This window comes from Podarcis vaucheri, assembly GCF_965113315.1.
Source record: "Podarcis vaucheri genome assembly, chromosome: 12".
Classification (NCBI taxonomy): Eukaryota; Metazoa; Chordata; class Lepidosauria; order Squamata; family Lacertidae; genus Podarcis; species Podarcis vaucheri.
The window spans coordinates 37502918-37515909 of record NC_138750.1 but is presented as its reverse complement, the minus strand read 5'-3'; the positions used below and the strand labels follow the sequence as shown (position 1 = coordinate 37515909).

At 41.1% G+C, this 12992-nt stretch overlaps 1 protein-coding gene across 12 annotated transcripts in view; it reads left to right on the top strand.

Annotated features, from left to right (window-relative positions):
• Nucleotides 1-12992, top strand: part of AKAP9 (A-kinase anchoring protein 9) — a 105608-nt gene that overhangs the window by 52211 nt on the left and 40405 nt on the right. For all 12 annotated transcript variants that reach the window (XM_082194096.1, XM_082194095.1, XM_082194093.1 and 9 more), the window contains one exon: nt 9834-10060. In XM_082194096.1, coding sequence (XP_082050222.1) covers nt 9834-10060 — 227 coding nt within the window. The remainder of the gene's footprint in view (nt 1-9833; nt 10061-12992) is intronic.

Genomic DNA, 12992 nt, shown 5'->3' with positions numbered 1-12992 from the left:
CAACCGTTGTTTTGCTTAATTAACCTGACAGAACTCCCCAGCAGATTTCTTACTCTGGGCTGAGGAACAGAATAAGTGTTAAATAGTTTCTACCCACCCCTTTCCTCCGTTGCTTTTCATAGCTACCACTCTAAGGACAATGATTGTGAAACCGCGAAGACTTTGCGGTTCACCTTGTTGGTACCACTGGAAGCTAAAACTCAAAGAGCACAGTGTAAGTAATGCTGAGATTGCGTGCTTGTCTCTAACCAGAAATCACTGCAAACAGATGCTTGCGACAACAGAGGAATGAATGGAACATTATCTGGATTTTCAAAAGCAAATTAGTGCTTGAATTGTACAGTCATACCTCGGGTTGAATACACTTCAAGTTGAGCGCGTTCAAGTAACGGAGCGCATTACTTCCGGGTTTCGCCGCTTGCATATGCACAGACGCTCAAAATGATGTCATGTGCATGCGCAGAAGCGTCGAAAAGCAACGCATGCGTGCACAGACGTGCTGTCGCTAGTTACGTTTGCTTCTAGATGAGAACGGGGCTCCGGAACGGATCCCGTTCGTATCTAGAGGTACCACTGTATCTCTGTAGTCTGACTACAGTGGGGAGACTCTTGTGTGAATAAAGAAGAAAATGTTTAGTATTGCTTAGTATGGATGAATGGTTGTTGAAGTTAGTGGAGAAAAAATATTGCTGGCATTTGTTAATAATAATTACTTTTTGTGTGGAAGACAAAATGAATGAACCTGAGACATTTGGGTCTGAAGATTGGGGAAGTATTGCCTAGCAGAAGGTAGAACAGCTGGATGTCATCCTAGAGTGAATATTTTTTATTTTTTATGTATATAACTGGCAGAAGGAACATCAGAAGTCCTTTTTATCGATTTTTCTTTTTCCTTTCCCCATTTTTTCTTCTATTCTTTTTTATATCCTTCCTTCTCTCTTTTTTCCTCTTTTGCTTTCCTTGGTGTCCTGTAATCTGGGACAGTATTGGAATTATACAAACATGAAGGTGATGATAGGTTGGTGAATGACCCAGAGTGAGAGGCAGGGAAGGGAAGATCTCCCAAGGTGAGAGACAGGAAGAAGATGGGGAAGCTCCCAGGTGAGAGCTGGGAGGGTCCACCCCTTTCTGTGTAGGACGCAGATTTACCTTTGAGAGACAAAATCTGCATTTTCTTTTCTCTTTCTCTTTATTTTCTTTTCCTGTTTTTGTTCTTATTTATGTTTGTTTTTTATTGTATTGTATTATGAAAAAGCCTTAATAAAATCTTATGAGAAATAAAAAAGAATTGTGTCTATGCAGGAGAAAAAGCTAGTTTTAGGTTCACTCAGGCAGTATTATGTAGTTAATACCATATTGGCCCGAATATAAACTGCACCCAAATATAAGCTGCACATTTAAAAGCCAAGGGGGGGGGGAGGAGAAAAAAAGACAATACCCGAATATAAGCTGTTCCCTTCCTAGCCTTGGGAATTACGTGTGGGGCTGGTGCCCCTTTGCTGTGCTCCTGGTGCTGTTTGCCCCGTGCTCCTGGCTGCATACTGGATATTTTTTGTAAGGTCACAAATATAAGCCGCACTTTAACTTTTCACGGTCGGAATTTGGGGGGAAAGTGCGGCTTATATTCAGGCCAATATGGTATATTGTTTTACCAAATGATTTTGAAACTGTTTTGTGATTGTTGTTTGACATTACCATAGAGCAGGGATAGGCAACCTGGTACTCCTTCTAGTTGTTGGTAGTACCTTAACTACTGGCCGTGCTTGGTGTGGTTGATGGGAGTTGTAGTACAACAACTTCCAGCCCTGGACTCCCCATATCTCATCTATGTTGGCCCTCAGTTAGTCATTTGTTGTAATTCTGCTCTTTGGAGCATAGGTAATGTATGCAGTGAAATACAAGACTATACTTGCCTTCTTAAACTTGTACTAACTTGTCTCAGTATTTAAAAATAAACACTGATGAACCTTGTCATACTGATTTATAGAGTGTAGAATTTAATGACATGACATTTTGTTTGCTACCTGTTTCAGCACGAAGGCTTCTAATTTTTATTATAAAAATGAATTGTTCATTCTGTGAGCAGAAAGAGTAAGAGTGCATCATAGTTAAATATAAAGAAATCTGCCCCTTCCATTCTCAATATCTTCCTGAATCCTTGGCTCCAATTACGAACCCTGCTTACTATTTGTTTGTATTTTATTTGTTTGTTTGTTTAACTTGCCCTTCGTCACAAGATCCTAGGGTAAGTTATAACAATTAAATATGCAATTATAAAAACAAATAAGTCTGTTACAGCCATAAAACAAAAAAGCGAGGAAAATAAACAATTCAAAACAATTTCATATATGCCCTCACCACATGGCTCACTCAGTAGAGCCTGAGACTCTGGATCAGGCACTTCCAAGACATTGCGATCTACTCAAAGTTGTTGAGCTTTTCTTAGGAAGCCAAAGTTGATCGACCAGTAGATCGCGATCGACCTGTTGAGTATGCATGGACTAGATGATCCTCTTGGTGCCCCCCCAACTCTACAGTTCTATGATACTATAATTCTGTATGAAACAATGCAAACTTTTAAAAACAATTCCATGTATGCAAACAGTTAAAATAGTTCCAGTACAGATACAGACTGGGATCTCCACTTAAAAGGCTTCTTGAAAGAGTATGGTCTTCTGGAGGCACCAAAAGGACAATAGAGACAGGCTGTCTAATATGTGACCAGGGAGGGAGGGGGGCGGATTCCAAAGGGTAGGTGCCATGACACTAAATGAATTTTAAATAAGAATTATGCTAAAGTTTCTCCAATGTGTGAATTATAAATGCACTCTGATTTAATGGTATTTTTTTTAGATTAGAAAAATGGTGTTAGCCATAGTTGGTCTCACCAGATTATTAAGCTTGGTTAAGGAAAAGGAAAAGGCAAGTAAAAGCTTCCAATTCCTCCTGGCCATGTGGGAGTAAAAGAGTCTTATGACTTGACCATGACACTTGTGGTTGGTTTACTGTGATGGACAAACACAGCCAGTATATGTTATAAGAAATTATGAGGGGATGATTAGCTGCTTGTGCTTAAAATTGTGCCCCCTCAGAGTTTGTGCGGCTCCACAAACCTCTGTGTGTGACAGAGCTCCTCAGACATGTCTGCTCTAGTCACTAGTAGAGTCTGACAGTGGCTGCCTGCGGAAGCGTTTCCAGCAAAGAAGCTCCTTAACGGAAACGCGTCTCCTGGACTCACGACGTGGCAGCTTCCGGCGAAGTATGGGTCTCCCTACGGTTGCTTCTGACACCTCCCCACTGTTTTCGCTGGACGTGTCTCTCACCCCTTTCTCTCCCCTGCTAGTTCCTGCCTTGGCTTCTGCGTCTCTCTCAGCATCACTGAGATCCTCCTCCAGAGACCCCTCGCTCCCCCTGCTGGTCCCTGCTTTAGCTGCTGACTCTCTCCCAGCCTCTGGGAGCCCTACCACCTCCCTTTCCTCTGATGTCAGTTCCCTGACAGAAATGATTTGCAATGTTAAGCTAAATGCTGTTTCCTTAAATTGGCCAACTATGTCAGCTGAACTCGCATAGTTAAAAACTTCGGTTCCTATAAAATAACCTCTCAATTTTAAATGGTGTATAGGGCCAAAATACACATTTGGTGATAAATCGAGATAGCACAGCTGACTGGAACTTAGTAAGCAACTCTATATAAGGAATATATCTAAGTCATTCATTCTTTTGGTGTAGTATGTCAACCAAGCTAAAAAAATAAATCCCAGTAGATTTGGGGGTTTAATGTCAGAGATGGTTATATAATCAAGGACTTGCTGTGTCTGCAAATAATTATCTACCACTGTGCTTTCACAATAGTACAGAACTGCATGTGGTATTATACAAGAATGCTATCTGGTCTGGAACTGAAGACTTTTTCAGATAAGACAAAACTCCAATGCAGAAAGTGCCTCCATGTAAAACTAGGACACCCCGAAAGTTGAGCTTTTTTTAGGAAGACCCAAAATTGGGTCAAATACAGTGGTGCCTCGCAAGAATCCATTCCGTGATTCTCTTCGTCTAGCGGTTTTTTCGTCTTGCGAAGCAAACCCACTGACGGATTAGAGGATTAGCGCTATTAGCGGCTTTTAGCGACTTATCAGCTTATCGGATCAGCTGATAAGCGGCTTAGCGGCTTAGAAAAAGGGGGGAAAGGAAAAAAAACCCTCAGGAACTCGCAAGACATTTTCGTCTTGCGAAGCAAGCCCATAGGAGATTCGTTTTGTGAAGCACCTCCAAAACGGAAAACTCTTTTGTCCATCGAGTTTTCCGTCTTGCGAGGCATTCGTCTTGCGGGGCACCACTGTACTAGTAAAATATAACATATAAGCCATATGCAGGCTACCATGATTTGTGTTGGTGCACCTACACAAACATTTGCTATGTAACCATATTGTATTTATTCTTAACTATTGAGATTTATTGCAGATCAATGCAAAATTCTTTGCTCAGGAGCAATCTTAGACTTTCTGAAGCAGCTTACACCGGTGTTGCTGCCTGTTATGTATTCAGTGGTCTGTGTTTGCCTGAGCTTGAGTCTGGACTAAGGATTCTGAGCTCGTGTTCTGATTTGATACAGGATATCCAATCACAGAACAATTCAGGATTTGGGCCTCTGCCATTGGCCCTTAAACTCTGAGTTATGATTCGCAGCTTGGAAGTTTAGACAGCCAATCACGGTGGGAGTGGGAGTGGCCCAAGCCTTCATAAATGTATATAAGCAGTTGCTTTGCCCCCGTTGTCAAGTTCTTTTAGTTCAGTAAAGGTTCTTGTTGTTATCACTGTGTTTTGCCTTGTGGGAACCCACCTACACTTCACTGCCTATCTGTTGACGTAAGGAAAACCAGAGTTCCTGAAGATAAAACGTTGGTTCTGAAACATGATAAGCTTTGGTAATTGGCACTTGGGGGAACTGCATATTTTCTGACTTCAGTTCCTCCCTCCAATTCTGTTGTTTTGGAAACCATGTGATACACATGTCGAAAAATTCAGGCGTATACGACTGTGTACACATGGATTATGCGCTGTTTCATAGATGGAAATGCTTTGCACGTATGAATGATATCACATCTGAAGCATCACTTATTAGGAATGACTAAGGGACGCGGGTGGCGCTGTGGGTTAAACCACAGAGCCTAAGGCTTGTAGATCAGAAGGTCGGCGGTTCGAATCCCCGCGATGGGGTGAGCTCCCGTTGCTCGGTCCCTGCTCCTGCCAACCTAGCAGTTCGAAAGCACGTAAAGTGCAAGTTTTCTCAACTTGAGACCTGTGCTTAGTGGTTTAAGTTTAAGAAAGAAGCCCAGATCATAAGCCATGGTTTGCAGTTGGTTTGTTTCCTTAATCATAATTAAGATTAACCACAGTTTGTCTAGGTTTGGACAGAATAAGTAAGCATAGTTTGTTGCAAATTGAAGCGAAAACCTTCTGATCTCTTTGCAGCTGTGGTATGTACATAAGCCCTAGTGTTTATGCATGTAGCAATACAATAACTTTGGAATACGTCCAAGCCAGGTTAATGTGCCATGACTCTGCTTCCTAAAGGCATGGATGAATAAGAGGAAAAGAGTAGTGCTGTTAAGATGGCAACAGCATAAAAGTTACTGCACAGGAAGAGAGAAATCTCAAGCTTTTACAAAAATTGTGTGATTAATTAAATCTGCATCGAAATACAAAGAAACGCCCTCATATAAAACTAGTTGTTAGGAGTTGCAGATTTAAAACATAAGTCTTTAATCTGAAAAATTGATCTTAAGATGCTATCATATATTTAGCATAATCTGTCACTTCATGCTTTGTTTGGTTTTATGTAACTCACTGAGATGCTTTTTTGAGAGGGTGTGTGAATGAAGGCCTTCTTTTGGACTCTTCAAGGAAGACTTGCTTTTGGGTGTGGTCAGCAACTATAGATAGGTAAAGAAACAGCAGTCTTCATCACTAGGGTGAAGCTGTATGTGTAAGCCAGAGGAAAGTAGACAGAACGTATATGTTGCAAAACTATTCTGAACTCGTGACAGGTAAATAAATTGGAAAGATTAGCGAGCTTAAGAACAGGATAGATGGAATGGCAAGGGAAAGTTTGGGATTTGGCTATGTCTGAGCACCAAACGCAACACAGAAAGGATCATATTTGATAAGGTATGGTCCCCCTATATAACCTATGAAATAGAAGTGACATTAATGTTAGACATCCAGCAACTCGTGCTTATTTATAGAGAGCTTATGTCATGGACTGATGAAACCTTCATGATGCATTCAATGATTCAGTTATTTTACAGTGTCCCTGTTCAGCTTTTCCTTTGTGAATGATAAAAGCTTGTAACACCCCACAGGTTTCATTGGAATTGGTGTTATTCTACTACAAATTAGCTAAATATTCTATAAAAAAGAAAGAGTAGAGTATTTGGCCATCCGACATGCATTATTCAGGTTTAATGTTTGTTAGTGCAGTAGATTAGACTGTGCATTATTAACAGTTAGGAATGGAAGGTAGCTTCTGGTGTTGAACCACCTAAAATGGCATCCTTCACTCACAGCTTCTGTGAACTAACAGCCAGAATCAAACTGCAAAGGTGTGGAGGAGTGGGAAGTTGTTTTAGGTCTGTTGTCATGCTGACACTTTCCCTATTCACACCAAGGCGTTCGCCCCACTGTTGCTATTCAGCCTCCACTTGCATAGACTTGCCAGAAACTGAGGCAAAGTCTACATCTCAGCCCCATAAGTATAGCCTGAGGTGAACCAAAGAAAATAATTCTTCCCTCTGTGTTGGCACCACGGTGTGGTACCAGATGGAGGAACAAGCATGATTGTATGAGCTCTTGGCCAGAGATGAGCATCCCACCATTGGCTCAGCTTCCATTAGGACATGGCATAAACGGGTCCCATGTAATCACAATTGTCACAATCTTAGAGCTATTTGGTTAATAAATAGCTAGAGCCAACACAAGGCTTTAGAAACGTAACTTCAAAATATTTGTAATCCTTTCACAGCCCCTCAGCCACTGGAATACACAAGGGAGATTTACTTCATAATTGTATGTATAAACACTTGAAAAAACATGAGCTGCTTAAAACAAAGGCTAAGTCAGCACAAAACCTGCTGATTTGATGCATGAAAACCTCATAGACCTTAAGAAGTTCAAATGTTCTTGCACATCTGTGTAATTCTATGAAAATAGCATCCTGTATTCTAAAGTAGCTTACTGAAGCACAATACATCCAGCCATACAAGCTCAGCAAAAATTTCTTGTCAGGACTTAGATTATAGGGTATGGTAGATTAATGTGAACTACATGCATTTTCCCTGTGAGGATAAGTTTAAAGGTTTTTTTTTTAGTTAGCAACAGTTTTAAAATCTCATGTTACTTAAGGGGGGTTAGAAAAGCAAGCAAACCTACAGCCTGCAACCTAAATGACCAAGGGTGCATTTCTGTTTCCATGAAAAGCATGATATAGCTGGAAGACAAGAGTTAAACTGGCAACGGAGTCAGCTTTGCTGAACTGCATGGCACTGCTAGACTCTTAACCCACAGCCATTCCTCAGGTCTACAGATACTTGATGCACCTTCTGAAGTTAATGCCCTACCCAGAAGGACTAATAGTGAGGACGCATGGCCAAAGCTGCAAGCTTGGGTGTCCTATTTCCTGGGTCAAAGGGGGCATTGTGCAATGGCATGCAGTGTAATGAAGTTGTGGATTGGGCCAGAGTAATATATACCCATTGGACTTTGCACATAGCTTAGAATACGCAGTAACTAATATATCTTTATAATTGACTGTATCTTTTCTGTAGCTCTGCTTACTGTACTCCAGGTTCTTATTTGTCAGAAGCTAAGCAGGGTCTCTTACCTGGTCAGTACTTAAAGATGGGTGAACTTCAAAGAGCATCCGTTGCGTCCGTAAGTGGTGTCGGTGGCTCAGTACGGGGTTATGCTTCCCCCGACTCAGCCTTAACCAATGTATTAACATTGACCAAACAGTATCCTGGATGTGCATCTCAAAGGTCCTTTCTACTCTGAGGATATTAAAGCTCCTGCAGTAAATACGCTTTGACACCAGGAGGCCCTTCACCTCCTGATGGAATAGTAACGCTTTGCATATTGTAAAAAGGGTGAGCGGTTAAGTCTGTAGAAAGTTTTTGTTTTTGTTTGTTTTTTAAGAAGGGTTTGGAAAGTTTTTAAACTCTTCCTTTCTCCAAATCCATCCTAAATGTTGCGCAATGAGTTGGCCGAAAACATTTGCCAGCAAATCCCTAAGGGAACTGCACGCTGATGGCTCTGAGTTTGAATCCTTCAGGGCATGTAAAGTGCTTTGACATCCTGTGCAGATGAAAGGTGCCATGTGAATGTAAACTTGACACTCATCCAGCTATTCATTCCATTCATATAAAAACTATGTTATTTTATTTTTGTTCATGGAGTGTTGCAGTTTTACGGAATTTTATGTTGGCCTTACGAAAACTATAAAAGGAGATATGTAACAGTAATTCATATTAAGGAAAATATTTCATGGATGTTATAAAAAGTGGTACACCAAGGCTCTGAAAGCCTAAGCAAGATGCGTTGGTGGTGCCTACTTCAATTCATACTGACTAGTTCACCAAAAAGGAAAGGGCACTATAAAATTATTCCTAGACCTCTTGCCATGGTCCTGATTCAGACAGAGCTGAGAAAACTGCAGTCCTTAAAGGCCTGAGAGAGTGTGCCTGTGCGTTCCCTTCTTGTCTCTTCCTACCCAGCTGCCTCCAGTTCTTCTTTTAATGACAGGTTCACATTGCAACCTAATGGAGAAATTGTGCTTTAGTCTTTGACTATTATTGATGATGTGAAATCATAGTTTATTAATTTAAGATGACTCTTACATCTGAACCAGGACTTCCTTTTTGCTGCTTTGGACATGAAAGCTCTTGCAAAACTGCTGCTGCTGGCTTCATTACTGACAGTGGATTTTAATTTTAAACTGGAAAATACTGATCAAAACTGAGATCCGAGTAAAAGGCAACACTGGGTAAATACAGAGGCAGGGGGCTGTTTTGTTTTGTTTTAATTTACACTAGTGGTGGAGACAATATATTTCGTTTGCTGGGAAATCTAAGAGAGTAGACTTCCCAGGAGGAGACTTAAGGAGAGATAAAGTTGGCCCCAAGCAGGCCAGTTGAGAGCAGGAATAATTTTCCCCCAACCCATATATCCCTCCCTAGAATTGCAGCCCGCTTGGTATATCTTTTTAAACAAACAAACAAACAAACAAATGCAAAAACAAACCCTGATGTCGACATGAATAGTTCCCTGATTTAATTGCCCAATAGTAATTTATTAAGGGCATAATCTGAATGTTATGGCTCAAAGTGGTACTGAAGTGCAGTCTGCTTACATTCTATATGCTTGCAATGTGCAGCTGCTTATTCCAAACTGGGACACACTAACAGAAGCCAATAAGATTAGTTTCCAGTTACGTACCCGCTATAAGAGGAATAGACTATAGCATGCTACAAAAATATTTTTCTTCTGTTAGTATCTCCTTTTCTATTGCCTGTTTCTGCTTGCTAACATTCTCTCTACCTTATTTGTGTAACTTTTAGTGCAAAATGTATTTTTTGTTGTTGCTGTGATGTCCTGCTTTTACAGTGTAAGTATGGCCATATATTATTATATATGTGTATTTGTACTGTTTATTTGATCATAATTCATTCTGTATATATATATATATATATATGAACCTGTTTTACCATTTTTAATACCAAAAAGCTTTACAAGACACCATTACTCATATTATTATTATTATCATTATTATTTTTGTGTAGAAAAGGCACCATCTTCGTATCATGGCAGCGATGTAGAAGGTGATGGCCCTAGCATGTGGTCAGAAGTCACAGATGAAGGCCTTGAACTCTCACAGTACCTCACGGAGCATGGCTTTGCTGGAGTGGAAGTAGACCCCAAAAATGAAGAGCTGGTTTTAAATATCAGTTCTCGACTTCAGGCAGCCGTTGAAAAACTTCTGGAAACAATAAACGAAACCACCAATCAGGTAGCACTCCTTAATTATATCCTTAGTAGATTATTGAGGAACGGGTTGCAAAACACTATTGGATACAGTATAGGTTTTGAAAATCTTCTCCCTTAGCATCTCATCCCAACCTCCTCTCCCCCTTCTCCTTACAACTTATCCCAACCACACTTTCTCCTTTAGACCCCCCCCTCCCACCCTCTGCTTATACTCACACTGACATGGGTGCCTTGGCCTTAGCTGCAGAAGTTGAGGAGCAGCGAAGTGGTAGGATGGTTGTTCAACAGCTCCCCTGTGCTGTCCCGACTGTTCCTCAGCGGCTTGCCTGGGGTTCCCACCTGCCTCTGCTTACTTCCTTCTCTACTGCAATGCTGCTGAGGCTAAAACAGCAATATTGGTGGGCGGTGGGCAGTGGCAGCAGAGCTGAATGGTTGGTGGGGAGCTGCCCTGTGTTTTCCTCTGTGGCTTGCCTAGGCTACCTGATACCTGTGTTGATCATCTGGGCCACCTGCTCACCTGCACTGTCACCTGCCTGTTCACTCACTTGTGTGGGCTGCCCCCATCTCTATTTCCATCATCCTCAACTGCCAACACTGCTTTTCCTTCTTCACGTTGTAGTTCACAGAGCCATCTGTTGCTGGCCATGGAAACCACAGCATGATGACATCCTTATATAGTATATAGTACTGTAGGATAGATTTAGAAAAGTAAGCATTAGCATCTCTTTAAAAAGTATCTATAGCCCTGATACCTGTTTATCTGTTGAGCCAGGTGTATTGATTTTCCACCTCCATCTCCCCTTCTGGTGGTGGTACACCTACAATATTATATGATTTTTCGGGGATTGTGGTAAGTTTTTCAGATCTTTTGAAGTCTCTTATGTTTTCAGAGGTTTCTTTCATTTAAATGTTTAAATGTATTTAAGACAGTGACGTAAACAGTTCAAAGTTGTGATAAGCTAAATCAAATTATTTGAAAGTTGTTTCTTTGGTTGCCATGACTTTGATCATTCCTTCCTTGGGAGAACAGATATTTCTCGTTCTGTGGATTTAAATTCTTATAGGCTGGTGTGTGTGTCCATTAATTGAAGGGCCAATTCTTTGGGTACAGGGAAGCTGCACACAAACATTGCCTAATACCTCCACGTGAGGAAGTAAATTGGATTCCTTCAGATCTATACCATCGGTGCCCTCAAAGTGTGGAATGTGTAGTTGTTCCCAGTTTCAACTAGTGTTTATACAATTCTTATTATTTCCAGAAAGATATGTGTATGCCAGTGTAACTTGCAATAGGATTTCATTTGCAATCCAGTTTTTTCAGTGTTGGCTTTCCTAGAAAGAAAATACTTCATTTTAAAAACTAGTGAATCGTAGGATTGAATAGGTCTTGCATCCGGAACGTTCCAATGAACGTTGTTTCATTGCAATTGTTTCAACCTGCTTATCCTATTGGAAGCCTTTTATCTGTGTGGTGTAGTGGTTAAGAGCAATAGTCTTGCAATCTGGGGAACCGGGTTCGCGTCTCCGCTCCTCCACATGCAGCTGCTGGGTGACCTTGGGCCAGTCACACTTCTTTGAAGTCTCTCAGCCCCACTCACCTTACAGAGTGTTTGTTGTGGGGGAGGAAGGGAAAGGAGAATGTTAGCCGCTTTGAGACTCCTTCGGGTAGTGATAAAGCGGGATATCAAATCCAAACTCTTCTTCTTCTTCTTTCCGCCTCAATATTTTTCTTCAATATTTTGAGTCATTGCACCTAGGTGCTTACCCATCTCTTCTCCCTCTTCCTCAAATACTTGGAACTTTTAGAATGGTGCCATGAATATGCACACCAAGTTTGAATCCAGTTTTTCAGTGCTGAATATTTCCCTTTCAAAAATAGTCCCTATCAAATAGGTCAGTTTTGAACCTGAAACCTAGAACGACTTTTGGAAAAAGCAATAGATTGTAGCATGCATAGTTTTAGTGCTCAACGAAGAAATCACATTTCTTGCATGCCTCAAAATGGTGCCACATTTGAACTTGGAACCTGCATCATAGTATTATAGCCTCAGTCTGTTAAATGCATTTGAAACGAATCTCAGTGCTCAAATGAGAGCTCTTCCATCCCTCTTAGAAACAGGTGAATGGATCAGATACATCTTTGAATTTGAAATATACTATTCTATTTCAATGACAAACCTAGACAGCATCTTAAAAAGCAGAGACATCACCTTGCCAACAAAGGTCCGTATAGTTAAAGCTATGGTTTTCTCAGTAGTGATGTATGGAAGCGAGAGCTGGACCATAAAGAAGGCTGATCGCCAAAGAATTGATGCTTTTGAATTATGGTGCTGGAGGAGACTCTTGAGAGTCCCGTGCACTGCAAGAAGATCAAACCTATCCATTCTGAAGGAAATCAGCCCTGAGTGCTCACTGGAAGGACAGATCGTGAAGCTGAGGCTCCAATACTTTGGCCACCTCATGAGAAGAGAAGACTCCCTGGAAAAGACCCTGATGCTGGGAAAGATTGAGGGCACAAGGAGAAGGGGACGACAGAGGACGAGATGGTTGGACAGTGTTGTCGAAGCTACCAGCATGAGTTCGACCAAACTGTGGGAGGCAGTGGAAGACATGGGTGCCTGGCGTGCTCTGGTCCATGGGGTCACAAAGAGTCGGTCACGACTAAACAACAACAACAATTCTGTTTCATATCTGTCTATCAAGTTTAATTTTGTCAACTTAGTTTCTCAGGACTCTCTTGCAACAGAACAAGCAGAAAATGCCCAGCAAGTTAAATGAAAGACTTATTTTCTAATGGACAATAAGTGCATCATTTTACAACTGGTTTCTCCAAAGGATGTAATCAAAATCTTATTCTCCTTTCTATCTTCCCTCATCGCCCTCAAACTTCCAAAGAACTATGTTGTGATGATAAGGTGATCTTTGTGCCAAAAAAATCTACAAACAGTATGAAT